Source organism: Oryza sativa, chromosome 6, assembly GCF_034140825.1.
Source record: "Oryza sativa Japonica Group chromosome 6, ASM3414082v1".
In the NCBI taxonomy this organism is placed as follows: Eukaryota; Viridiplantae; Streptophyta; class Magnoliopsida; order Poales; family Poaceae; genus Oryza; species Oryza sativa.
In genome coordinates, this window is record NC_089040.1 from 4,550,826 (window position 1) to 4,576,793 (window position 25,968).

At 45.7% G+C, this 25,968-nt stretch overlaps 5 protein-coding genes and 1 non-coding gene across 6 annotated transcripts; 4 read left to right on the forward strand and 2 right to left on the reverse strand.

The window, feature by feature from the left end:
• Window positions 1-1,629: 1,629 nt before the first annotated feature.
• LOC4340348 (uncharacterized) lies at window positions 1,630-5,141 on the reverse strand. Its single transcript, XM_015788935.2, has 2 exons — window positions 4,242-5,141; window positions 1,630-2,496 (listed from the first exon to the last, which is right to left on the reverse strand). Exons 1-2 carry the CDS (start codon window positions 5,027-5,029, stop codon window positions 1,854-1,856), a joined length of 1,431 nt encoding a protein of 476 aa, XP_015644421.1. The 5' UTR covers window positions 5,030-5,141; the 3' UTR covers window positions 1,630-1,853.
• A 1,653-nt stretch (window positions 5,142-6,794) lies between these two features.
• Window positions 6,795-14,578, forward strand: LOC4340349 (origin of replication complex subunit 1-like). The gene is made up of 17 exons (NM_001402747.1): window positions 6,795-7,625; window positions 8,098-8,233; window positions 8,326-8,478; window positions 8,587-8,730; window positions 8,826-8,977; window positions 9,055-9,154; window positions 9,255-9,377; window positions 9,478-9,639; window positions 9,792-9,849; window positions 9,926-10,104; window positions 10,896-11,004; window positions 11,169-11,239; window positions 11,493-11,588; window positions 12,329-12,405; window positions 13,585-13,668; window positions 14,050-14,209; window positions 14,346-14,578. The coding sequence occupies exons 1-16, from the start codon at window positions 6,889-6,891 to the stop codon at window positions 14,111-14,113; spliced, it is 2,445 nt and encodes an 814-aa protein (NP_001389676.1). The 5' UTR covers window positions 6,795-6,888; the 3' UTR covers window positions 14,114-14,209; window positions 14,346-14,578.
• On the forward strand, window positions 8,386-8,463 carry LOC112939501 (small nucleolar RNA snoR28). The gene has a single exon (XR_003243215.1). It is a non-coding gene; the product is annotated as a small nucleolar RNA snoR28 (small nucleolar RNA).
• Window positions 14,579-15,050: 472 nt separating the features above from the next.
• Window positions 15,051-16,821, forward strand: LOC107276136 (uncharacterized). The gene is made up of 5 exons (XM_015786100.3): window positions 15,051-15,560; window positions 15,634-15,769; window positions 16,182-16,273; window positions 16,347-16,470; window positions 16,568-16,821. The coding sequence occupies exons 1-5, from the start codon at window positions 15,070-15,072 to the stop codon at window positions 16,652-16,654; spliced, it is 930 nt and encodes a 309-aa protein (XP_015641586.1). The 5' UTR covers window positions 15,051-15,069; the 3' UTR covers window positions 16,655-16,821.
• Window positions 16,822-17,393: 572 nt separating this feature from the next.
• Window positions 17,394-19,655, reverse strand: LOC4340350 (UDP-glucuronate 4-epimerase 1). Its single transcript, XM_015787233.3, has 2 exons — window positions 18,474-19,655; window positions 17,394-18,063 (listed from the first exon to the last, which is right to left on the reverse strand). The coding sequence occupies exons 1-2, from the start codon at window positions 19,451-19,453 to the stop codon at window positions 17,682-17,684; spliced, it is 1,362 nt and encodes a 453-aa protein (XP_015642719.1). The 5' UTR covers window positions 19,454-19,655; the 3' UTR covers window positions 17,394-17,681.
• A 3,689-nt stretch (window positions 19,656-23,344) lies between these two features.
• On the forward strand, window positions 23,345-24,958 carry LOC107277525 (RING-H2 finger protein ATL13). Its single transcript, XM_015787222.3, has one exon. The coding sequence runs from the start codon at window positions 23,475-23,477 to the stop codon at window positions 24,807-24,809; it is 1,335 nt and encodes a 444-aa protein (XP_015642708.1). The 5' UTR covers window positions 23,345-23,474; the 3' UTR covers window positions 24,810-24,958.
• Window positions 24,959-25,968: the final 1,010 nt, after the last annotated feature.

A 25,968-nucleotide genomic window follows, 5' to 3' on the forward strand; every position in this document is an offset into this window, starting at 1 on the left:
CTTGCTAAATTTCCTCCAAAATCTACACACAACGAGTCATTTCATAGGATTTTAATAGGATTTAGAAAGTTTCAATTCTTTAAATCAAAGGGCCAAATAGAAAAATTTTCTATAGGATTTAAGTCCTACGAGATTCCTATATAAATTCTTTGATTCGAAGGGACTCTAAAACATAGTATGAACTATCAGTAGAAACTAGTTTTCACTTTTCAGAACTTGATGGTAAGCCTCCCGTGAAAAGAAATGGAAAAGATGAAGTGCATGGGGGTTCAAATCTATGATGCAAGGATAGGAGCCACAGACCCGAACTAAATTTGAAAATATATTGTCTATTTATTTTTTCTCAGAAATATTCGGGATTCAATTTTTTTTGCACAAATATACCGTCGGTATCGCTCAACGGATATGCGAAAATGACGTGGGCGTGACAACGCTGACAATGTCGCACGACGACGGCGCAAAACCACTCGTTCTCGCGCAGCGCTGGCGTGAGACCGAGCGGTCTCGCACAACAAAACAGATTATCATTTCAAAATGGCTTAATTAGTGATTAATTAGCCTGATTAGCGAATTAATAAATTATTAATCAATCACTATCTATTATTAATTAATCAATAATCATGACAATTAATCACTAATCAATCAATTCTCAAAACGGTTTCGCTGTTTGGCCGTGCGAGACCTCTAGCATTGTCACGTCCACGTCATTCTCGCGCAGTGGTTAAGTGATATCGATAGTATATTTGTGCTAAATAATTTGAATCCCGAATATTTCTGAGAAAAAACAAATGAACAATATATTTCAAATTTAATTCCCACTAACCCTACAACTGAGCTAAGAACGTTCAAACAAATATGGCTTCCAGCATATTTGGAGGCAGCAGAGGTCGGCGCCAAGCCGCCAACTGTGTTGGCACTGAGATCTCATGACGTACCGAAAGTTGCCACCTCGGACACAATCTCAGCGTCAAGAAAGCTTAAGTGATTCAGACACGATGCCACTACATCTAATTCGTTTCCCGAAAGTTGCCACCTTGGACAATACACCAATAGATTGAACTAGGAGTGTTTTTCCCTTACCCCAAAATTCTTCTTCTCAATGTATGTCACCGCGAACTAAAAGCGCACAACGCGAACTCAACTGGAGCTTCCGACGGCAGTAGAATCCAGCACCAGCCAGAGCTCACCCACCACGCAAGCCGCACAATTAGGAATATCTGATTGAAAATAAGAATCAATTTGCACAATTAGGAATATCTGATTGAAAATAAGAATCAATTTGCCACAATGGCAGTGTTTGGTTTGGTTCATAAATAATTCTTTCGTGTTTGGTTCATAAATAATTCTTTCGATTTTACATGCGTACTGGTCTCCTCCTGGAGCAGAGTGTAGACGCGGCTCAACACCTGTTGTGCTCGTGACTTCGTAACAAACGTAGCCTAAACTGCAGTTTGTTCAGCTCAATCACAACATTTTAGTGCTTACCTTTTTAACGGACCACACAATCTCATCAGTAACGAAAGATATTAGCAAAAACACATAGCAGCCACCAACAACACATACTCAACACATAGGGCATACTCCTGTGTTCTTGGTGGCTGCTATGTGTTCTTAGCACTACGAAAGATATTAGCAAAAAACACATACGAAAGACTGCTCCAAACCGGGATGAAGACAAGATACATTCAATTCTTAAATCTAGCTACAGCACTAACACAATTTACTGCACCCACAGAGCAATGTTTGTCAGGGTAAGTCATCTTACGCTTACCCCTATTCATCTAGAAGACCAATGGGTATCCATAATGAACCGTAAAACCAACCCAACCGTAAAGTCTGTAACCAATATCCCACTAAGACTGCATGGCATCATCTCCTGCTTCACCCGGCACTTCATTGAACATGTACTGGCTCTGATACTCCATCAAGTACTGCGTCGATCTCTTGACGTCCAGGAACAGCTGGTAGACCCTGCTTATATCCTCCATCTCCACAACCTTACCCTTGCGTTTCTGGCAAGCTAATGCAGCCGAAGTGATCAGGTGGATAGCATACCTCAGGGACGTCTCCACTCCTATCTTTGTGAGCAAAACCTTAGCATCTGCAGACATTTCCACATCTTCTTCATCGCACCTGATGTCTAGGATCTTCCGGATATCATCCTCGGTGTAAGGCTGTGTCGTGATGATTAACAGACGATCAAGGAAATCAGGTGGTATCCCATGTGGTGATCGGTAGTTTGTCCCACGTATGGATGTGATCCCTCGGTTAGTTGCAATGACTAGAATTGGAGCCATGTCATTTTCCAATGCACGGTTTAGGAAGGAGAAGCATTCGATATCTAGCATGTGGACTTCATCAATAAACAGAACACCAGGGACAATCTCAGCCTTCCCTTCCTCCCTCCACTCAGCAACTTTTGTATCAATCTGCTCTCGAACCTCTGCACGAATTTCACCAGTGTCACCAGTGAAAAGTGCAAGAAAACCTTGTGTCCTGGACAGCAATAACAAAAAACAAAAATGAGTTTGTGCAAAGATAGTCTCACTTAATTTTTATGGTAGGTAGAAAACCACATCTGAAAGCCAATAATCTTGGTCTAATGACCAAAAAACTACCAAGCCAGTTATAAGTTAGATTTTTGGTGATTAAAAAATGGAATGTTCAAAAAGATTCACCAAAGAATACTATTTAGAACACATCAGATAGTTGTTTGGCTGATAACATACTTAGAGAGAGAGAGAGAGAGGAGAGGGAGACAGAACACATCACAATCACGATCAGTTCATGATTTCAAACTAGTTGAAGCATATTCATGTACCTTGTCTTGGAACATGGTTCATTTATGTGCACATGATACTCCCTCTGGGCTGATAATACTTGTCGTTTTAGACAAGGGTGATGTCAAACTTTAGAATCTTTGATTATGAATCATTTTTAAAATATTTTTCTTTCAAATATGGTGACCACCACATGGATAGATTAGTCTTAAAAAGCACTTTAATAAAATCATATATTTGTTAACACTTTTATACATATTATAATGAAAAATAATGGTCAAAGTTGTTTTTTGTACACTGTGCCCTTGTCCAAAATGACAAGTATTATCAACCCGGAGGGAGTAATTGCTAAGCTATCCAAAGTACCATTAGGCTTGACTAATTTTCATCACATTATGTCCTCTAGCAACATCGTGCAGGTCCTTTCTTTCACAAGAGTTACAACAGGAGGCTGCTCTCTATTGTTATTTCTCTACGGGCCAAAAGAAAAATTAGATCTGATTTGGGCAGCTGAATTGTATTTCAGCTCCAAGCCCAACAAGATCATATATGCCATCCAGTAGTCAGTAGACCATATTTTCTTAGTATTGGCTAACTGTGTGGATGCGGCACTTAGTAGGGAGAAACTGATCCAACTAGGGCTGTCCAAATCCAGTTTAACCGAGTTCTGTCAACCCGCATTTTACATGTCTGCAGGTGAATGAATGAGATGACTAGGTGCGACGTAGTCACTGGAACACTATGGTTAGCTATGGTTTGGCCAATTTTGCTAATGCAGGAATGCTCAACCCTTTGATCTAGTTCCAGCGTCATTCAATAGGATTTGGGTGGTGCTGAGAATGGGACAGGGGTTGTACAGTATAATGCAGGGACTTCCGTGCAAAGAGCATGGTCACAGTGTAAGGCAGCTAAGCAAGATTAACCGATTTCAAATTTATTATGTGATTCTGATCACTGCAGATACACGACACAGAAATTATTTTCCATTCAGGCTCAGAAGCAAAATACAAGATTGTAAGGCAGTCCTTAATTTGGAATTTGGAGCGACAAGCTGACAAGTGATCCTTTGTGTGCAAACGCTGGAACAGATTTTTCAAGACTGAAAAAGAAACTTTGGTGGCTAAGCTATCACCTGGATAATTAACATACAAGCAAGCACACAGCACATATGTCCAGGGTAACTGAAAGTCAATGTGAAATACCAGAGCTGATAGAATTTGAAATACTTCAGTTGGTTATTTCACTTGTATCTATTTTTCAGTTGAGTGATACCAAAGCTGACAGAGACTTCACTTTTGTCCGCTTACTCGTTGCAGTAAGATGTGATAACAAACGCCCTTTAATATGTAGTTCTCTACTATGCCAAAATGATTAAATACTTCAATGTAGATTTCTTGTCAGGTAGTATGAAATATCTACTCCAGTAATGGACGAATTTTTGGGAAGGGAATGTGAAATTACCGGCTATTGATGACATCAATTTCATGTAAGGTGACACAATGCACGACCTCCTTGCGCTTCTGGAGCTCGCCCTCGGGGCACTTGACGAACTTGGTGTGAGGACCAACAGCATCGTAATCCCGCGACCTCCCGATTGAGCGGCCAAGCTTGGTCACCTTCCCGGAGGCCTTGTCGAGCGCAACCACATCCCCGCTCTGCACCTTCTCCTTCCCCAGGGCCTCAATCATCTTGCCGCCGAGCTCGTACACGGTCTCCATGTCCGTGGTCTTGAGCGTGAGGCGCCCGGTCTTGCCAGCCGCGGCGACACCGGAAGGCGCGGAGCTGCCGGCGGCGGCTGCGGCGGAGACGGGGCGGTCGATCGAGATCTCAACGACCTCGCCCTCGATGATCTCCGCCTCCTCCTTGATGCGGACGCCGATGGAGCGGCGGAAGGCCTGGGTGAGCGCCTCGGTCTTGGAGAGGTCGAGGGAGAAGAGCTCGGACGCGGCGACGGAGGCGAAGGGCGTCTCGGCGCCGAGGGACTTGGCGATGCCCATGGCGAGGGCGGTCTTCCCGGTCCCGGGCTGGCCGGCGAGGAGCACGGCGCGGCCGGCGATCTTCCCCTGGCGGATGAGCTGCAGGATGAGCCCCGCGGCGCGCCGCGCGGGGAGCTGCCCGACCATCCCCTCCGACGAGCCGCGGGCCTCCAGCGAGGAGTCCAGCCCCAGCCCCCGGATGTGGGAGTGCGCCCCGATGCGCTCGATCCGCGTCAGGTCGCGGCTCTCCGACAGCCGCTTCAGCTCCGCCATGGCCACCACCCGCCGCCGCCGCCGACGAGGTGCTTTTGGCTTCCCGAGGGTACTAAAAGAGAAGAAGGTTTAAGGCGAAAGGGGGGGAACGAGTTCTAGGGTTTTGCCAGCCAGCTTGGGTTGGGTTGAGTGGATGGATATATGAAGACGAAGACGAAAGGGGGGAGCACGGAGAGGTGTTGCACACCTGCACTTGTGACATAATGGGCCGTTACTAGTTGGGCCAGATGTCTTTTTCGGCCTGTTTGGAACCAAAGTTTTTCCTATTGGATTAAGTCCACATGACGTTCCTAGTCTATTAATCGAGTTTAAATCGCATCCCCGAACCGCAATATCTTTGACCTCCCAACTTGCAAAACCGGGTTGAATTAGGTCCTCCAGTAGCATATAAGGCCGGTTTCGCTGACGTGGCATGGTCAACCTACCTGAGTTAGCATGGGCCCCACATGTAAGTCGCAAAAAAAATCCCTTCTCTCCCTGGCCGAGAGTAGTCGCCATAATAGTCGGGTGTGGCGGCAGCGAAGCTATGTGTCCTTGGCTGCTTGCAGGTCCACCAGCCTTGCGTCCCGGGTCATCGCGTCTCCGTCATCCCTGAGTGGGAACGATGATGGATCTAATTTTATGCAAATTCAAATGGCATGACTACGTATATACGATTTGTAATGCCATTTATCTGAATTGACATATCTGCAATAGCGTGGATCCAATTAACCCTTACATAAATTCCGAATTCATGTGTTTCCCCTGTACCCTACCCCATCATTGAACTCTCCCTTTAATAACGGGGGAATTTAACTATTTGCAACTATTAGGTTTGTCAATTATCTAAATGCCCCTCTTAGAATTGCATTTATTTTTTTGCCATTGAAGAGAGAGAACTTCTTAATTCTTTGCCACTTTTGCATATATAGCACGCCAACAAGGTTGTCCCGTCATCTTATTCCTTCTCCACCTCCTCTCTATCTTCTCTCCCCCTTCTCTCTCACCTCCGGCATCTTGTTGGACAAACGGCGAGCTCCTACTCGTCGAGCACTGAGCCTCGCTGAGCCCTCTGAAGGAGGAGCTCGCTGACCGGATGGTGCCCAAGTATGGCCGTGTCACGTGAGGTTGGGGGTTGCGGCAGACATTGTCGACTGCAGAAGTGTCCTAAGGAGGATGACGAGGAGAGTCCATGGACCGAGGCACAACGATGAAGCGGGGATGCGGCGGTGTGGAGGAGGGAAGGGTGGACTTGAGGAAAAGAGGCTTGCTACTGGCAATGGCGCTCATTCGCGGCTCCGCGACCCGTTTCACTTGACCTCACTGTTGACAATGGCGCTCCTCCTTATCAACATCCACCGCGAGCACAAAACCCTCATCTTGTGCGCCTTGTCCTCCTTTGGTGACAGCAAGCTCCTGGGTCCCTGCCGCGCCACATCTCCACCTAACCAGCCAAGACAAGGGAGCTCGCTGGCTACCCAAGAAGATAGCCGAAGGTGAGGAAGGAGAGAGAAGATAGAGAGGAGGGGGAGAAGGAAGAAGATGACGGGGCGGCTTTGTTGGCGTGCCACGTATGTAAAAGTGGCAAAAAAAATTAAGAAGTTGTTTCTCTCTAAGGGCATAAAATTAAGTGCAATTTTTAGAGGGGCATTTGGATAATTGACAAACCTAATAGTGGCAAATAGTTAAATTCCCCTTAATAACCCTCTAGGGCCAGATTCTCAAATTCTCATCACTCGAGGGGTTAAAATGTAAAAGAGCGAAAAACTCCCGCGCGCCAAATCGTGATGGAACCCTAAACTCCACCGCTCCCATCTCGTCTCGATCCCCTCCATTTCAAATCCACACTCCGCCTCCCCTCTCCGGCCGCCGCCGGCGAGATGGATCTCTCCGCCACCCCGTCCAGATCCAAATCCGGCCTCAGATCCTCCCCGAGGAAGCCCGTCGCCGCCCCCGCCGTGGCCCAGATGGACCTCTCCACCCCGTCCAAGCCGACCCCCAGGCGGAAGCCCAAGGCGCCGCCGGTGGCGGCTCCGATGTCCCCCGTGACCCCGTCCTCCGTCCGCCGCTCCTCCCGCCTCCTCGAGACGCCGACCAAGGTAACTTCCGAGACCCCCGTGAAGCCCACCCCAACCCCGAAGCGGAAGCGCGCCGCGCCGTCGCCGTCGCCGAAGACGCCGACCCAGTCCGAGCCCAAGCGGCAGCGGCAGAGGCAGAGGCAGAGGCAGCAGCCGAAGAAGCCGAAGAAGAGGGCGTACTACCGGAAGGTGGTGTACGACGGCGGGGAGTTCGCCGCCGGGGACGACGTGTACGTGAAGCGGCGGGATGGCGCGGAGTCCGACGCGGAGGACCCGGAGGCGGAGGAGTGCCGCGTGTGCTTCCGCGCCGGCGCCGCGGTGATGGTGGAGTGCGACGTGTGCCTCGGCGGGTTCCACCTGCGGTGCGTGCGCCCGCCGCTGCGGCGCGTGCCGGAGGGGGACTGGGCGTGCCCCTACTGCGAGGCCGAGCGCGCGGGGAAGGCCATCGAGAGGCCCAAGCCGCCGGAGGGGAAGCGCATCGTGAGGACCGCCAAAGAGAAGCTTCTCTCCAGTGATTTGTGGGCTGCACGAATCGAGAGGTCAGTGAAAATTGTGCTCTGTGGTTATTTTGTAGTCAGTATGGTAGGCAGAAGTTGATTCCGTTCAATTATTGTTTCGATTCATTTCAACTTGCTTGAACTAGCCACATTACGACGAATTCTAGTGAATCTTATAGTCAGAATGAGGTAGCATTGAGCAGTAATGACGAACTGGTGGTGTGATTGTGTGAATAGGATGTGTAACGGCGCATCCTTGTCATGATTTAGTTGTTCCAGTAATGAATTCTGCATAGACAATCGTTTGTTCTGGCCTTGAATTAGGTCTGATACCCCATGTCCCCAGCAAAAGAAGGTTGCATCAGTAATTGGGGTTGGTGCAAGATGCACCTGGATAATTTCTGGATGTTTATCGTTGCAATTAAACCTCTAGTTCTCTACTGTAACAATTTCACTCGACTGCTTGTAAAGTTTGAGACATACAATTTCTTACCAATACCGTTGGTTGCAACAGTTTATGGAGGGAGCCAGATGGAATATTCTGGGCAAAGGTAAGATGGTATATTATCCCTGAAGAGACTGCAGCAGGAAGGCAGCCACATAATTTGCGTAGGGAGCTGTACCGCACCAATGATCTTGCAGACATTGAGGTGATAAGTTATTTTCGAGTGATAAATTGGTTCCTTTGGATGGTATTTTTGTTCATTATTCATTCTGTTCCTTGCTTTTATGGCTTTTGCAGATGGAAACAATTCTTAGACATTGTTATGTCATGAGCCCCAAAGAATTTAAGGATGCTAGTGATCAAGGAGATGACGTATTCTACTGTGAATATGAATATGACATACACTGGCATAATTTTAAGCGTCTGGCAGACATCGATGATGAACCTGAGGTACATGTACTGAAACTTGGTTATAGACTGTTCATAGTAGGAGTGTAGGACTCAGGGGCACCATTCTGGTAGTCAAGAAGTGAACCTCATCCTACTCTGTTATTGTAGACAAAGGAAGATCCTGGCGACGAGCCATACAATGCTGGTAATGATTATGTCAGTGACTCGGATGAAGATTCTGAATATGATGAGGAGGAAGAACCTACTAAATGTAGTTCTGCTAGAACACATCAATCACATGCGTTGGCTGCGGTACCAACCATTCCTCGTCCTCCCCCCCTCTTGCCTGTCTCCTCTCTGCTAGTGTTGCACTTCATGCTTTACTGAAATGACATGCCCATTTGCAGAATCTGCGGAAAGGGAGGACATATGGCCTACAAAAAATTGGGATCCGTAAAATTCCTGAACATGTCCGGTGTCATCAAAAGACCAATCTGGAGAAGGCAAAAGCAACCCTGTTATTGGCAACTCTTCCTAAGTCGTTACCTTGTAGGGATAAGTATGTTAGTACATTTTTGCAGCTTGTTTCAACCACTTTCTTTTGCAAACTGCTTTTGAGTTGAAGTCTCATGTCAGAGAAATGGAGGAGATATCTGCATTTGTGAAGGATGCAATTTGCAATGATCAATGTCTAGGACGCTGCCTTTATATTCATGGTGTACCAGGCACTGGCAAGGTAACTAACCATCCTTTACTGTCCCCTATGATGGTTTGATGTCCTTTTCTGTGGCTGAAGGCTAAGCAATATTTTCTGTGCCTACTTTTTCAACCTGTAGACTATGAGTGTACTTGCAGTTATGAGGAGGCTAAGATCCGAGCTTGATTCTGGGAATCTGAGGCCTTATTCTTTCATAGAGATTAATGGTCTTAAATTAGCTTCTCCAGAGAATATCTACAAGGTATGTGAACTTCTATCTTGGTTGAATACTATGATTGTCCTAGTAAACCATATCAGCCATGTTAAAAGGATTATAATGCATATAATTTTAATATATGCAGGTTATATATGAACAGTTGAGTGGGCATAGGGTAGGGTGGAAAAAAGCCCTTCATTATTTAACCGAGCACTTTTCAGGTGGCACTAAAATTGGCAAACAAGCAAACCAGCCAATTATTTTGCTCATCGATGAGCTTGATCTTCTTTTGACGAGAAATCAGTCGGTAATAATTTGTAGCTGAACCTGTTGAGTAGTTCAGCAATTTTGTATTCTATTGTTTGGAAAATGATAATTGTTTGATATTTCGTTTTGTTTGTCACTTTGTTTTACCATGTAGATTCATGTTCATTGACATTTGAGCTAATGTTTTGTCAGGTGCTGTATAACATTCTTGACTGGCCCACCAGGCCAAATTCAAACCTAGTTGTCATAGGTACCTATACTTTTGTTTGTTTTACGTGTGATTTTAGATGGCCTTTTAATTACTCTTTGGCTGTTACTGAACGCAGGTATAGCGAACACAATGGATCTTCCTGAAAAGTTATTGCCTCGTATTTCAAGTCGGATGGGTATCCAACGACTGTGTTTTGGCCCATATAATTATCGGCAACTGCAGGAGATCATTACAAGCCGTCTAAAGGGCATTGATGCCTTTGAAGACCAAGCTATTGAATTTGCTTCTAGAAAGGTTTGGAATGCAGTGTCATGTGTAAATCTTTTCTATTATTCACCCATGTCTTTTCTGTGACTGTTGCTTTGTCCATCCTATTTGCAATTTTTTTTCCTGAAGGGTGAATTTATGCAACATGTCTTTTGTTTTAAGGTTATTTCATTATTTTGTTCTCTGCATATGAATTTTCCATGCCATTAAACACCTTTTTGCTACCGCTTGTCCGATAACAAAAACTTTGGATGTTCTGAGTTCCTAGTCAAACTAATAAATGAGTGGCAGGTGCTGTAATCACTCTACACTTTTCCCTTTTCCAACAAATACTGTACAGAACACATTGTCTGTTTAGTCAATGATTGCATGCCATACGTGTAGCAGTCTTACTTTTGGGGGATTGAACTTACAAACTAAGGAACACCTCATGATCTAGGAGATCAATTATTTGTGTCATCTGTAGTTAGTTACTTAAGACACTTAGCAATTTCTTTTCATTGTAGTTCCTTTTTGTATGTTCCTGCAAGTTCAGTTGACAGTTGACACCAACGGAAGCCAGTGGACTAACTGCATTCACAGCACTGTGGTTTGGTTGCACACTGACTGTTAAGTGTCATCTGTCATTTCATCCCGGATGAACATTACTTATTACTTCACTGAGTTTCATCATTCCATATTACAGGAAAAAGTTATATGTTTCTATAGAAAAGTCAAACAACAAGCAATGGCCCATACAACGCCCCCTCCTGTTGTCACATGCTGTAGGGTTCTGTTGGCATGTGTTTTATTCAACTGACTATTGCCTACTTGTACAGGTAGCTGCTATGTCTGGTGATGCAAGGCGAGCCTTAGAAATATGTAGACGTGCAGCAGAGTTTGCAGATTACCGCGTTAAACAATCTGGGCACACTTCTGTGAATAGAGGTACGGACCACATATCTACAAGCCATTTATTGCAGTCATGGATTCTGGATTTATGTAATCTTGATGAATATATATTCAAGTACTATGGTCTTATGACTTCATCCCTTCATTCGTATCCAATTCCAGCTGTGTATAGTGATCAAACTTTAATCTGATACCTGTAGGAAAAAATGTTGTTTGCATGGGTGACATAGAAGCTGCTATTCAGGAAGTCTTTCAGGCACCACATATTCAAGTAAGTGGGCACTGATTGCTTGTTTTAAGAAATCAGACTCCTAGTTCACTTTGTAATGCAGTACATTATTCAGTTAGGGGTTGGTTACTGCACATACTTAGCTTGCCCTTCCCTAACAAGACCAATTACTTTGGCTAGGTACACCTTCAGGTGTAGAGACCAGGAGTTATCGTCCATTATCTAACAAAACTTAACCAATTACTAATGTTAGCTGACCTTCTAAGCCTCACCTGTAACTTTTTTCCTCTAACAGGTAATGAAGAACTGCCCAAAATTTGGAAAGATTATATTGGTCGCTATGGTTCATGAATTATACAGAAGTGGGCTAGGTGAAGTGATGTTCGATAAGGTGAGCACCCACTTTTTGTTGTTTTAATTTATAGAGCACTGCTACACATACTAGCTTTTTCTTGCTAAATTTTTACTAACAATCATCTTAACCGTTTGATTTAGGTAGATGGAAGTTATAAAAAATTTAGATACTCATAGAATGACACATCAGTGTTAGTAAGAAAAAAAATAGTACATAGAGCCTTTTCCTAATTTATATGTTGCTGGCCTAGCTTTGTGAGCATAAAGAAAAAGCAAGGTAGAGATTGACTTTTCTCTGATTCTAATGCAAAAATATCACCTCTGTTTATTCTCTAGTAGGTGATTCATCAAACTTATTAGGCCTTTTTAGACAGCTGTATCCACTGTCTTTCAAGTTTCAATAGTACAGCATATTACCGTCCTTCACATGACTTCAGAATTCACTGTAACAGTATTACTACAACACATACTGGTTATTTCCCTGAATCAGTACAATGGCCTGCAGGGCTGAAACGTGCAAGTGTTTTGTACTTTGTCATGTATTCTTCATTAACATTTTCAATGCATCGTTTTATTTTAACAGCACCTTGTATTTATGTGAATTGAGGCAGATACAAAGTCTTGTTTTGCTTAAGAAGTTCCCTTGGTGTCAGTACTTTTAATTCTTTAGTGAATTACTTTTGAGATGTCAATAATCCTAATTGATGTTATGCTCATGCTTAATATTGTTGGTGGTTTGAAGGAAGAAATCTGATGGGCTTTCCTATTATGCTGTAGCTGGCAGCAACTGTCCTCTCTTGGTGCCATGTCAACAGAGAATTATTGCCTGGCTATGATACTCTTCTGAAAATCTGGTAAATGAATCTGGTTTTTTGTTTACTTCATATTACATGATTTTTTCCCCAAATGTGGACGGTGCTCTTTCATTTGCTTAAGTTTGGATTGCAAGCGCAGGTGCATTGGCATGCTTGTGTTCCAAGAGGGATAAATATTACTCCCTCCTTCCCAAATTGATAATCATATATGGAATACACAATTTCTCAAATTGATCATCATATAACTGCATGGATACGGATTTCATCGGAATATAATTAATGTAGCATGGGAGAATGTGTGCATGCTAAGGGTGTAATTGGCATGGTGTTTTAATCGATATATACATTGTGGGAGAATGTGTGCATGATGTCTTGATTGATGTGATTTAAATTATCATTGGCCTTGGCGTATAAACATATATGATGATCAATTTGGGATGGAAGGAGTAATGAACAATGAATCCCAGTTCTAGCCAGGCAAAATATTCTTAGAATCATAGAAATGGATGGGGTATTACATCTTCGATTAAATTTCACAAAACTACAGATACTATGACCAAATTATCACAAAACTACATATTTAACTCAGTGTATCACAAAACTACACATTTAACATCAAATTTATCATAAAACTACACATTTAAGATGAAGTGTCACAAAACACATGTTTAGTAACTAAATTATCATAAAACTACGGGTTTAGAACCAATTTAATCACAAAGTAATAATGTTTATAGCTCCACCATAACAATGGTGCTAGGGATTTAAACTCCAAAAGTTGTAGTTTTGTGATAAGTTCAATATTAAATATGCATTTTTGTGATACTTAACCTAAAATCTGCAGTTTTGTGATAAATTTGGTACTAAATGTGTAGTTTTATGATATAACTCCTTAAATCTGTAGTTTTGTGATAATTTGGTCAAAATACCTGTAGTTTTGTGAAATTTACTCTACATCTTCTGATAAAAAAAACACATGTTAAAACATGGCCTGCCCTGCTATCATTTTTTTTCTTCTGTTACTAGTTCCTGCCAAGATTTCATTCAAGTGACAGTATATCTGCTGGAACTTGACCTCTCTCATTTTCACCCTCTCTGCTAGTTGTATGGGGGCATTAAAACATTCACAGTGGTGCTGTTTTATCTTCATTCTCGAATGTGACTAATTTCGTTTATACTTATGTGTATGAAATAACTTGGTGTGTGTTCCTATTGCAGTTGCAAGCTTGGTGAAGGTAAGATAATTCTCTGCGAGGAAGGCACTAAGCACAAGTTGCAGAAGCTTCAGCTTAACTATCCAAGGTTAGCTTGCAAGATTGTGTTTGCCATTGAAATTGGCATTACAAGGCACCTTTATGCCGACTCTTTACTTACTGCCTTTTAAAGACTATCAGAGTCATCTTTTGGGGGAAAATTCAATTTGAATCATTTACATGTTTAAATTATACATCGTGTGTATTGTTCCCTCGTCAACTTAACTTTTTGTTTGAACGAATTAAAGCCTAGAGGTTCTAGTTTTAAGACTTGGCACTTAGCTACCCCATTATTAGTGATCCACTTCGGTCATTGGTGGAGCCTTGACGTGAGCGGAGAACTTTTGGTTAATCTAGCTGGATGAAAACTTAATATGCACCTCTTTTATCATGTAAAACTGTACTGATGATTATTTTTCTTGTCTGGCAGTGACGATGTAACTTTTGCCCTGAAGGAATCCCCAGATATTCCATGGTTGTCCAAGTACCTGTGAAGTTTACACTTGCAGCGGTTGTACTTTCCCAGCATTTCATTCATCTACTCCTGGAGTTGGAGAGCAACGATCGCAACTACTTGCCCTTGATCAGCAGTAAGTTTGAACATGTTCCCTTGTTCATTTTTTCGTACCTTTGCAGAAGTTTGAAGGCCATCTAGTATTTTCTTGTCATGAACCATACTCCACACTGGAGCATGCAACACTAACAAGCCTAGCGCATCTTCTGCAGAATCTCGGAATTTATGTGGGTCCAATTGTTCATCTTCCAAAAGATATCGACTCGAAGGATGCCGCTGCAACAAAATGTAAATGCAGTGTCGCACCAGGACTGTAACATATGTATGATTCGAAGGAGATTGTAGGTCGCCATTTTATTTTCGCCAATCTGTTGTTACCCAAGAAACTTTGCTCTGGCAGTGTTGTTTTCTCTTGCATCCCTCTGTTACGTACTCCCTTCGTTCCAAAAAAAGACAAACCCTGGTTTCCGTGTCCAACGTTTGACCGTCCGTCTTATTTGAAAAAATTATGAAAAAAATTAAAAAGACAAGTCACGCATAAAATATTAATCATGTTTTACCATCTAACAACAATGAAAATACGAATTATAAAAATTTTCATATAAGACGGACAGTCAAAGTTGGACACGAAAACTCAGGGTAAAACTCAGGGTTTGTCTTTTTTTTTTTACGGAGGGAGTACGTGCGAGCTGATTGTACTACTGCACATTTGTAACTGGTTACCTACAAATCATCATCAAATTATCTGTTGTGAAACATTGACAAATGTATGATGGATTGATGATATCTGTTAAAACATTGACAAATTATCTCTTTTTCGCTTGTGAATTCCCGTGGGATATTAATCTCTCGTTTGGAATTCACGCGGGCTCTCTCTTCTTCGTTTTATAGCTTGGACCCATCGCCTTCCTCTCGCCGCCGGCGAGCCCATTACCAATGGCGAACGCGAGTGCAACGCCCAAGACCCCTCGCCGCCGCCGCCGCGTCACGTTCCTGGCTAGGACTTGCCACCGCCTCCTCCGCTTGCTCGCCACTCACCGCCTCCGCCGCGGTGGCCATGGCCTTAACTCCATCAGCGCCGGTGACGACTCCCCTCCCTCCGGTCAGCCGCCGCGAGGCCGGGACGCGGAGGAAGCCGAAGCGACCCAGGCGGCGGCGGCGGCGCAACGGCGGCACGAGGAGCGACACGGCGACGACGACGCCGCCGCCACCGAGGAGGCGGAGGCGGCCGTGGCGGGGAAGTACTGGGCGCAGCGGCGCAGCCTCTTCTCCCTCTACGACCGCGGCGTGCGGATGGACGCGGAGGGCTGGTACTCCGCCACCCCGGAGCCCATCGCCGCCGCGCAGGCCGCCCGCGCGCCGCCGGGATCCCTCGTCCTCGACGCCTTCGCCGGCGTCGGCGGCAACTCCATCCAGTTCGCCGCCAGGCACGCCGCCGCCACCACCTCCATCTCTCTCCATTTGCAACCTCGCTCGCTAACCACCCCGTCTCCCCTGCAGGGGTTGCTACGTGGTCGCCGTGGAGATCGACCCCCGGAAGGTGGAGCTCGCGGCGCACAACGCCAGGATCTACGGCGTCGACGACATGATCGAGTTCGTCGTCGCCGATTTCTTCCACCTCGCGCCCTCCTTGAAGGTATGCTCATCCCTTTACTCAATGATACTGAAAAAGAAACAAAAAAAAATGAAGCGTCAATGCTTCGCATTTAGGTTCAACTCCTAAATTTAGTTTCAGGAGTTAAGTTTGAAATGGAGTTCTGAAGCGGCCTAAACCCAGCTCTATCTCCCTAGTTTAATTTGTGAGAAAGCTTCACCCGGCTTGGCTCCTATTTTAGGTGAAGCTGAAACTGTTCGACTGAGAGCTATGCCAAACATGCCATAAATGACGAAACTTGAGCAGAGCTCCAGTTCGTTTATTTTCTCCTCTAATTTATTTACTCTAGTTGTAAACTTGCAATAACGTTCGGATGTGCGTTTCTGAATTTCAAGCTGGATCAAAGTTTTTTTTAAAAAAAATGGATTCTGATTGTTCTTGTTGCATTGATCAGGCAGATTTGGTGTTCCTTTCACCGCCATGGGGAGGGCCATCCTACAGCCAAGCTCAAGTTTACTCCCTTGATATGCTGAAGCCAAGAGATGGGTATGTTGTTTTTTTTTTTTGCCGATTTCCTGTCATATCCACAATATGAAAAATAATGTGTTTAATCATGCAGATTTACAATTTTCCAAGCTGCTCAGGAAATATCTCCAAATATCATCATGTTCCTGCCACGGAATGTGGACTTAAGCCAAGTAGAGCAACTTTCTTGGTTGTCTTCTCCCCCCTTGGATTTTGTGGTACGATCTGTTTCATAACCTTTTTCTTTTTTTTCATCGAGCATTTAAAACTTTCAATATGTGAAAAAATTGACATGGTATTCCTGTTGTTTTATAGAGCGAAGAGAATTACATAGAACATAGATTCAAAGGGATAACCGCCTACTTTGGAGGTTTGGCACAAGAAGTTCTGAAGCAAGGATAAATTTCTTTCTAAGGTTTCAATGTCTAGCTTCCCCTGAAATTCTGGTCTAATATCTTGCAAATGCCCCTTAGTTGGTGTCTCAACGCAAGAGAAGCTAAGGCTTGATGGTAGCCCAACGTTTTTATTTGATTCAGTATATGGAAGGTATATCCCATATTTTTGGTTCACTACAAGGTCTCAACTGTGTCGGTGGCGTGGTGGGAGATTTGGTATTGTGCTGCTCCACAAATTTGGCTTCGATTATTTGGCATTCTGGCCTTTTAGCAAATTGCTACCATCATTGTCAAGATTGCCCCTAACTCCACATGCAGCGAAGCAGTCCTATCTCGTCAATGCTAAATTTAGAAAATCTATAAGCAACCCCAATTTACTGGAGAAAAATACATAGAGGGAAAACCACCATCACTGCTTCCATTCCCTTCAGCAACAAAGAAATAGTTCTTTTGGGAGATGGATTTTTGTCCCTAGAGAGAATGTCCAATGTCGTCTAAAAAGTCATTAAAAGAGCTTTAAAAAAATTTGGTAAGATAGAACTTTTAAATTTGACTTGTACAATTAGAATTTTACAAAAACAATAAAATTACCGTGAATTACGTGTTCTATTTGAAGTCAAATTTATTATTTTTGTTTCTGAATTGACCATGAGTTTATTATTATACAGAGTCAAATCTATTGTTTTTGTTTTCAGAGTCAAATTGACCGTGAATTATGTGTTCTATTTGAAACCTGTATGTTTATGGTGTGGTACCATTTTTATTATTTTTTGTGCGACCTAAAAAAACCCCAAGGGAATGGCCCCTCGAGGGATAAATAAACTTTCCCATTCTTTTGTCAATGTAAACTTTAGAAAACCTATAAACAACCTAATTTACATGACAAAAATACAACAAGGGAAAAAAAATTAACAAAAGAATCAATTCCTCCTTCCATCCCCACAAACCCCCCAACAACAAAAAAAACAAAAATGTTCAACACATATTTATATATTCACTAATGCTAACTATACTAACAATTTATATAATCGTCATCACAAGCGGCTCCTGAATGCGTGAGTTCCTCTGTTGTAGCCGTAGTAGGAGAGGTACCACCGGACGAACTTCTTGAGCCCCATCTCGAGGCTGGTCGTCGGCTTGTACCCGAGCTGCTCCCTCGCCAGGCTGATGTTGGCGTGGGTGAAGGGCACGTCGCCATTGCCGGGCATCTCGACGACGTGCCTCCTCGCCTTCACCATCAGGCACCTCTCCAGCATCGCCACCAGCGCCGGCACCGTCACCGGCGACGTGTTCCCGAGGTTGAAGATCCTGTACGGCGCCGCCCCGCGCTTCCTCCCGCCCCCGCCCGTGCTCCGCCCAGCCGTGTCCAGCGCCGCCAGGCACCCCCGCACGATGTCGTCGATGTAGGTGAAGTCCCTGGTGTTGGAATATAAAGTGAATTGTCCATCTTTTCTCACCAGCTCAAGCTTTTGAGTTGAACTAGTCGGTGCATGCAACTCAATATGGTATCAGGGTTGGAAATTTCGGAACGAAATTTTCGAAATTTGATCATTTCAGACCCCTCCGATACGATATTATTTCAGCTGAAATTTTTAAATTTCTACGTGAAATTTTGGTAATATTTGCTCAAATTCAACTAAATTTTGTTCAAAATTTCGGACCGAAATTGACCGAAAATTTCAGCATTTCGGTGAGGCCCGATCAAATCGGCCTAACCGATAGGATCAACCCTGACTGGCTGACTCAATATGGTATCAAAAGTTAGAGGTCTTGAGTTCGAATTCTGGCTGAATTGCAGCCCACTTCTATTCCATGCAACTTAATACCTGGCGATGTCGACGTGATCACGGCCCCGGTAGACGGTGACCGGCTTCCCCTGCAGGATGTTGCGGGTGAAGAAGAAGTAGGCCATGTCGGGGCGGCCCCAGGGACCGTACACCGTGAAGAAGCGGAGGCCGGTGATGGAGAGGCCGTAGATGTGGTTGTAGGTGTGGGTGATGGCCTCGCCGGCTTTCTTGGTGGCGGCGTAGAGCGACGCCGGCTTGTCGGTGCGGTGCGCCTCGGAGAAGGGGACGGCGTCGTTGAGACCGTAGACGGAGGAGGAGGAGGCCCAGACGACGGCCGGCTGCGGGTCGGCGTCCTTGCAGGACTCGAGGAGGGAGACGAGGCCGGCGACGTTGGAGCGGACGTACGACGAGGGGTTCTCCATGGCGTAGCGGACGCCGGCCTGCGCGGCGAGGTGGAGGACGTGGGTGAAGGGGACGACGTCGAACAGCTTGGCGAGGAGGCGGCCGTCGTTGATGTCGCCGTCGACGACGAACACGCCGTGCGAGCCCAGGAGGGCGCGCCGCGCCTTCTTCAGCGACGGGTCGTAGTAGGAGTTGTAGTTGTCGATGCCGACGACGCCGTCGCCGCGCTTGCGGAGGGCGAGGGAGCAGTGCGCGCCGACGAACCCGGCGGCGCCGGTGACCAGCACGGACAGCCCGGCGCCCTCCGCCGACCCGGGCGGCCGCCGCGGCGACGCCGACGCCCTGATCTGCCGCTCCCAGTGCAGCCCGCCCCACGACGCCGCCGGGAAGTAGCGCGACGACGACGCCGCGGCGTCGCCGGCGAGGGAGCGGAAGCTCAGGTACGTCGCCGTCATCGCCACCAGGAACAGCGCCCACAGGAACATGGTCCCCGTCGACGCGAAGCACCGGTGAACCTGCCGGCTCATCGCCGCCGACGACCGCTGCTCCACCTTCACCTTCCCCGGCGTCGACGGGTACATCACCTCGGCCTCCTCCTCCTCCACCACCACCCGCATCCTCCTCCTCCTCCTCCTCCTCCTCTCCTCACGCAACCAAACAACACACCATCGATTCAGCTCGAACGAGATCAAATATTTTTGAGTTCCGTTGCTCGAAAAAGAATTAGAATTTTGAGTTCTTGCTGAATTTTGGTGGTTTTGTTGTTCTGAGAAATGATTTTTTTTTGTTTTCTTTAATTTTTTTGGCCGTGGGAAATGGGCGGGAGGGATTAGTGGAGCGTGCGAAGGATGTTGCATAAATAGCGGTGGTTTTGTGTTCGGAGGCTCGGCGATGATGGTGGGGGTCCCTGTAATTTAGCACTGTTTATTTTTAGGCCATATGGTATAACATTTGAGGATGTTTTGAAAATGGCAGGACCATCATCCATTGAATGCATTAGGGCATCTACAAAGGTAGAGTCAGATATGAGCTCTACGTTATCTGGAGACTAGCATCCTACAACAGTTAGAGACAATATGGTCTCAACTTTTTCTTACTTTTATTTTCTTTCTTTCACCACCATGCAACAAAATTTGCTCTAATAAATGCTAAGAGTCGACTCTGAGCTGTTGTCATGCATAACAACCATACTCCTTTCTCTTTCTTCCATGTCATCAAACTTACTTGCATGGCAATAGAGAGAGACCACTAATAAACACCGTTGTACATGCCCTTATGCATGAGATTTGCGAAGAAATAGGGAACATATGTATCGAGGTTTGTCTAGCATTTTAATCCTTTCCTTATGCCATTAGGCCAATACCATATGCCATTAGTTGGTTTCAGTTTTGTAGTATAACCTAAACAAAACCCACTATATTTAGACTTGGTGCCAATGCAATGATGTACTCCATCCGTCCCAAAAAAAGGCAAACTCTGGGTTTCCGTGTCCAACTTTGACTATCCGTCTTATATGAAATTTTTTTATAATTCGTATTTTCATTGTTGTTAGATGATAAAACATGATTAATATTTTATGCGTGACTTGTCTTTTTAATTTTTTTCATAATTTTTTCAAATAAGACGGACGGTCAAACGTTGGACACGGAAACCAGGGTTTGTCTTTTTTTGGGACGGAGGTAGTACCTATTATCATGTCATGCGCTGAAAAGTGTAGTCTGCCGTTTCCGAGCATCCGAGTGCCTCTCTTTTAGCACATCAAAATGTGATGGAGGCTAGAACAAATTTATAAAACCGTTGAACTTAGTTTTTTTACTTGATATATGTGTTAAGAAACTTAGAGCTTGACCAATGAAGACATGAACCAAATATATTTATTGGGTCCATCACCAAACTTTTCATATATGGATTTGCACTACTGTCCAAAGAGGAGAGGAATTACTCATTTGTATACTTGATGAAAGGATTGGAATAAGAGAAAATAATCTCACCTCTAAATTTTGTATCTCCACTTTGCTCTTAAATTATACAACCGTGTTGTACTACTCTCTATATTATCAAGCACGAAGCTATAAGGGAGACCAAGGTAGAAGAAGGAAGAGAAATCTCTTATACGATTTGCACTTTAAGAATTGGACTAAGGGTGTGTTTAGTTCACGCAAAAATTGAAAATTTGGTTGAAATTGGAATGATGTGATGGAAAAGTTGGAAGTTTGTGTGTGTAGGAAAGTTTTGATGTGATAAAAAAGTTGAAAGTTTGAAGAAAAAGTTTGGAACTAAACTCGGCCTAAAAAATGAATTTCTTGTATCCTCCTTGTTTCGTTTTGGTGCCTTCTGACGACTAGCCGATTCGATTCACCGGCGACTAGCCGATTGGGGTTTTGGGTGTGCTCCATGGTAAACAAGAAGTCGATGTTGCATGTATGGAGCAGAGACGACGTCGGACCGTGCCATCGAACGATCAGGCCATACATGACGGTGGAAATCCAACCCAACCCAAATGCAACGGTAGAAAAACTGTACTGTACACCTCTCCGTGCTCAGCAGCATCGAGGAGTGGACAAGATGAGCCCGGGCGTCCTCCTCATCATCGCCATCCTGGACGTCGTTTTTTTTTTAAATGAGGGTAAAAGCTTTGCCTCGTATATTAATAGAGATGGAGAAAAAACAAAACAAAATTAGAAAGGGAAATATTTACAGGGCAAGCCAAAAGAGCTAAACCCGCAAGAATTGGCCAAGAGACTAAGTGATATCTCCAAAAATTCCAAACTCTTGAAGCTTTGAGGCTCCAGCCTTGACCCAGGCTCGAGCCTCCTCCTTGATCTTGGCGATGATGGAAGCCGGCGTTAAGGTGGTGTTTCGGAAGATTATTGCGTTTCGTTCGCACCAAACTTCCCATGAAACCAAGATCACCAGTGCTCACAAAGGAAAGCGGGGGGTGTTAGGAGTGTCTACCACTACGTTCCACCATTGCTCCACCGAGTCGCAGTCCACCGAGTCGTCTTCTTCCTCTTCGGCATTCTCAACCTGCTGGTGCAGAATCTCCTCAGACAGACTTCAGAGTTCAAACCAAATTGGCCCTAAATTTTCGGCATATCGAGTGGTGTGCTCTGACGCTCAGACTCCGCTTGTTTTACACACAGGGGTTCAGACTTTCAGTTGCCCCTCTGCAGCAACAGCCAACAAGCCCACCCTTGCAGAAGCTTTGTCGCTAGGAATCTAGTTTCTGAACTTTTGGAAATTCGGAATGTCGTCGAGATGAACAACACATCTGCAATCTCACCTCCCTCTTGCAGAGTTTTAGTGTTCTCCATTTTTTATTTTTGCCCTTGTCTAGATCCACATGTACCAAATCTAGAACATGAACTTCAATCTGAGTATCCAGTAAAACCTATGACATGGACCCTAGCCAAATTATTCATGCTTTTACCAAATTTCGAGTAGACTTCAAACCGAACCACACTAAATTTTGAGAAAATTGCATATCTATCATTGCATAAGTTAGGATTCGCTCAACTACTATCACTTAAATGGGCTTAGCTAGAATACCATAATTAACCAATGTGTATTTGCTAAAATACTATCCCGGACAGAAATACCCTGGATCTTCTTCTTCATCCCTCCCTCCAATGACTGAATAGGTCGCCAGTGGCCACCGCCGGCTCCACTGCCGCGCCATCGCTCACGTCGTCTGGGCTGGGCACCGTTGCGCATCGCCGCCCCACCCTGACTCGCCGGCTGACGACAACCTCGCCCCGACACCTTGCTGCCACCGGCAATTAGGGCGTTGCCCTCCCTACCATCGGTCCATCCTGGTATGTGTCGGCGAGGCAGCACCTGTGAAGCCGGCGGTGGCCGCCAGCAACCTCTTCAAGCATGGGAGGGAAGAAGATGAGCTAGGGGCATTTCATTTCTAGATAGTATTTTAGTAATGATCGATTGTGGATGGTATTCTAGCGAAGTCCATTTTGAATAATTGTATTTTTATCCAGTAGATATGCAATTTTCTCCTAAACTTTTGGCCTATCTGGACGTGTCAGGGGATGGGGTGACACATTGATGAATGGTGTGTTCTGACTCTGCTTGTTTTACGCAGGATTCAGATTTTCGTTGCTCCCATGCAACAACAAGCCCACCCTTGCAGAGGTTTGTCGCTAGGGAATCTGCAAAATTTGTTTCTGAACTTTTGGAAATCCGGAATGTCGTCGAGATGAACAATACACCTGCAATCTGCAGTATCAGTATGCTCCCTCTTGCAGAGTTCTCCAATTTTTTTTTACTGACATCGTAGTTTGATACTCTGTGCAACCATAAGTTTACGTGACCAACTTTAATTGTACGTATTATTTAATTTTTTTTATAATTAGTATTTTTGTTGTTATGAGATAATAAAACATGAATAATACTTTATGTGTGACTTATGTTTTAAAGTTTTTTCAAAAAAAAAATTAAATAAGAAGGACGATTAAAATTGAGCACGGAAAAATATGGCTGCAATTAATATATAGCCGCAATCAGTAGTTTCATTGCATTGCGTACATCAGCATGACGTCATCACCTACCATCTCTTCTTCTCTACGACGTCGCCTCGTATAACAACAAGCTCTTCTTCTTCTCGTGTTACCATTTGTGACAACAATGGACACGTCGGCGTCCACCTCGCCGCCGCCGCCGCGCTCTGTGCTCAGCACCATCGAGGACAAGATGAGCCCGGGCGTCCTCCTCATCATCGCCATCCTCGCCGTCGTCTTCTTCCTCTTCGGCTTGCTCAACCTGCTGATCCAGAACCTGCTCCGGATGCGCCGGGCGCGGCGGCGGCGGCGGCGCGTGGGCGACGGCGGCGGCGGCGTCGGCATGGGCAGCCCGACGGCGTTCCAGGGCCAGCTCCAGCAGCTGTTCCACCTCCACGACGCCGGCGTCGACCAGACCTTCATCGACGCGCTCCCCGTCTTCGTCTACCGCGCCGTCGTCGGCGCCGGGCTCCGCAAGGACGACCCGTTCGACTGCGCCGTGTGCCTGTGCGAGTTCGCCGGCGACGACAAGCTCCGCCTCCTCCCGACGTGCGGCCACGCGTTCCACGTGCCCTGCATCGACGCCTGGCTGCTGTCGCACTCCACGTGCCCCATCTGCCGCGGCAGCGTCCTCGCCGCCGCCGCCGCCGCCGACGACGACGACGACTCGTCGGCGTCCACCCCGGTAGCGCGGCGCGTGCTCGACTCGGAGAGCCTCGGCGAGACGTTCGCCAACAATGGAGGTGGGGACAGCGAGGGGTCTTCTCCCAAGGCGGCGGCGGCGGAGGAGGAGGAGGTCGTCGAGGTGAAGCTTGGCAAGCTCAAGTGCATCGACGGCAATGGCAATGCCGGCGACCTCGCCGTCGTCAAAGGCACCACCACCAGCAACGATGGCGACATCGGCGGCGGCGGCAGGGGAGATCTTGGACAGAGACGGTGCTTCTCCATGGGATCCTACGAGTACGTCATGGACGAGCACGCCGCGCTCCGCGTCGCCGTCAGGACGCCCAAGCGGAGGCCGCCGGCGAGGTCGAGGTCTCGCCGCCGGCTCGCGCTGTCGGAGTGCGACTTCGCGGGCTCCGCCTCCAAGAAGGGCGCGTGGGAAGCGGCGGTGATAGAGGCCGCGTCGGCGGACGCCGCGGCGGCGAGGCTGAACAGGGACAGCTTCTCCGTGTCCAAGATCTGGATGACGTCAGCCACTAGGAAGGAAGATGTCCGGACGGCGGCGGAATTGGCCGGCGGAGGGAGGCGTGCGGCGTCGTTCCGGTGGCCGGCGATGGCCGAGGCCAGCAAGAAGCATGGCGGGATCAACGACGAGCGCCGCGACGTCGAGGCCGGCGGCAATGGCGACTCGTCTCTCGCCGACGAGCGGCCGTCGTTGGCGAGGACGGCGCTGCAGTACATCGTCGGCGGCGGCGGCGGCGGGCGGCAGCAGAGCAGCCGAGTTGGAAGCCATTCTTGAACCATTTGGTTTGCACATTGAACACAGAAAAAATGTCCCCTTATTTTTTTTCTTTTCATTGATTTTTTCCCTACTTTTCTTTTCTTTTCCAAAATGATTATAGTGATTGCAAAGCAACAAATTTGTGAAGAAAAAAGCAATTGAAGCAACTGCATTTGTGTGTTAGTCATGGTCATATTAATTAGTTAAAGAGACAAAAGGCATTCTTGGTCTTCATTGGTTTGAAATATCAGATTGTAGTGTAACATAAGCCAGGTTGATTTGCTTTTAAAGTTCAGCAGAATAGGAGGAACTTGGAAGACACTCATGAACAAAAGAAGCATTGGTTGTTTGGATTTGTCAGGTTGACAGTGATGGAATTAAATCAAATTAGCAAACCTTATAACAACCACTGAAGATTAATATTTGTATCATATGTGGCAATATAATTTGTCTTATGCATCATTTTAGGATGGCACGAAATTTTTATCTGAATAAACAAGTGCAGAACACTTGGCTTAGCTGTCTCACCACTGCATCTGATCTACTCCTAACTTACTAAGCATTCTTGGTTTAAACTGAACCAAGAACTGGCTAATACAGACAAAGTGTATACAGGCATGGCAATGCAACTATGCAAGTGAGAGAAGTGGATTCTCTCTAATTAATGACATAAACAAATCAGCCAGTCAAATCCCTCATTAAAGAAGCTGAACCCAGTGTCTGTTTGCATAATTGCTACTACTACTACTAAGCATTTAGTGAAAGTGCTGGCAACATTTGACTTGCAACTGCCTCATCAGGGTCTGGTGTGCATGTGGTGAGAAGGTGAGAGGAAGCTTGATTATCGGAGTTTCAAATACAAATCCATTTTTCTTGCCATGTTATGCTTGATTTCATGAGCTGTTCTTCTGTTGGAGCTGAGTTTCTGTTTGAGTAGTGGACTCGTGTGCAAGATAGTAATACTGCATTTACAGGCTGTTGCAACTTGCAACAGTACAAGCACTTCGCTCCTTTTGTCCGCAGGCTGTTGCAACAGTACAGATGTGCAATACTACTTCACTGTGATGTAGGTGCACAAATTTATAAGAGTTTAAATACCAACCTTGATGATGCTGCGGCACCGTCAGATTTTTGTCTGTTTAGTCGTCAGGTAATATTTTTGGCAGATCAACAATTT

Coding starts and splice junctions, on each gene's coding strand:
- LOC4340348 (XM_015788935.2), bottom strand. CDS start 5,029: ATGGCGGAGCTGAAGCGGCTGTCGGAGAGCCGCGACCTGACGCGGATC. Junction 2,497..4,241: donor ATTGATGTCATCAATAGCCG/GTAATTTCACAT, acceptor ATTGCTGTCCAG/GACACAAGGTTTTCTTGCAC.
- LOC4340349 (NM_001402747.1), top strand. CDS start 6,889: ATGGATCTCTCCGCCACCCCGTCCAGATCCAAATCCGGCCTCAGATCC. Junction 9,378..9,477: donor CTCCAGAGAATATCTACAAG/GTATGTGAACTT, acceptor TAATATATGCAG/GTTATATATGAACAGTTGAG. Junction 9,640..9,791: donor TTTTGACGAGAAATCAGTCG/GTAATAATTTGT, acceptor ATGTTTTGTCAG/GTGCTGTATAACATTCTTGA.
- LOC107276136 (XM_015786100.3), top strand. CDS start 15,070: ATGGCGAACGCGAGTGCAACGCCCAAGACCCCTCGCCGCCGCCGCCGC. Junction 15,770..16,181: donor ACCTCGCGCCCTCCTTGAAG/GTATGCTCATCC, acceptor TGCATTGATCAG/GCAGATTTGGTGTTCCTTTC. Junction 16,274..16,346: donor ATGCTGAAGCCAAGAGATGG/GTATGTTGTTTT, acceptor TTAATCATGCAG/ATTTACAATTTTCCAAGCTG.
- LOC4340350 (XM_015787233.3), bottom strand. CDS start 19,453: ATGCGGGTGGTGGTGGAGGAGGAGGAGGCCGAGGTGATGTACCCGTCG. Junction 18,064..18,473: donor GATCACGTCGACATCGCCAG/GTATTAAGTTGC, acceptor TTCCAACACCAG/GGACTTCACCTACATCGACG.
- LOC107277525 (XM_015787222.3), top strand. CDS start 23,475: ATGGACACGTCGGCGTCCACCTCGCCGCCGCCGCCGCGCTCTGTGCTC.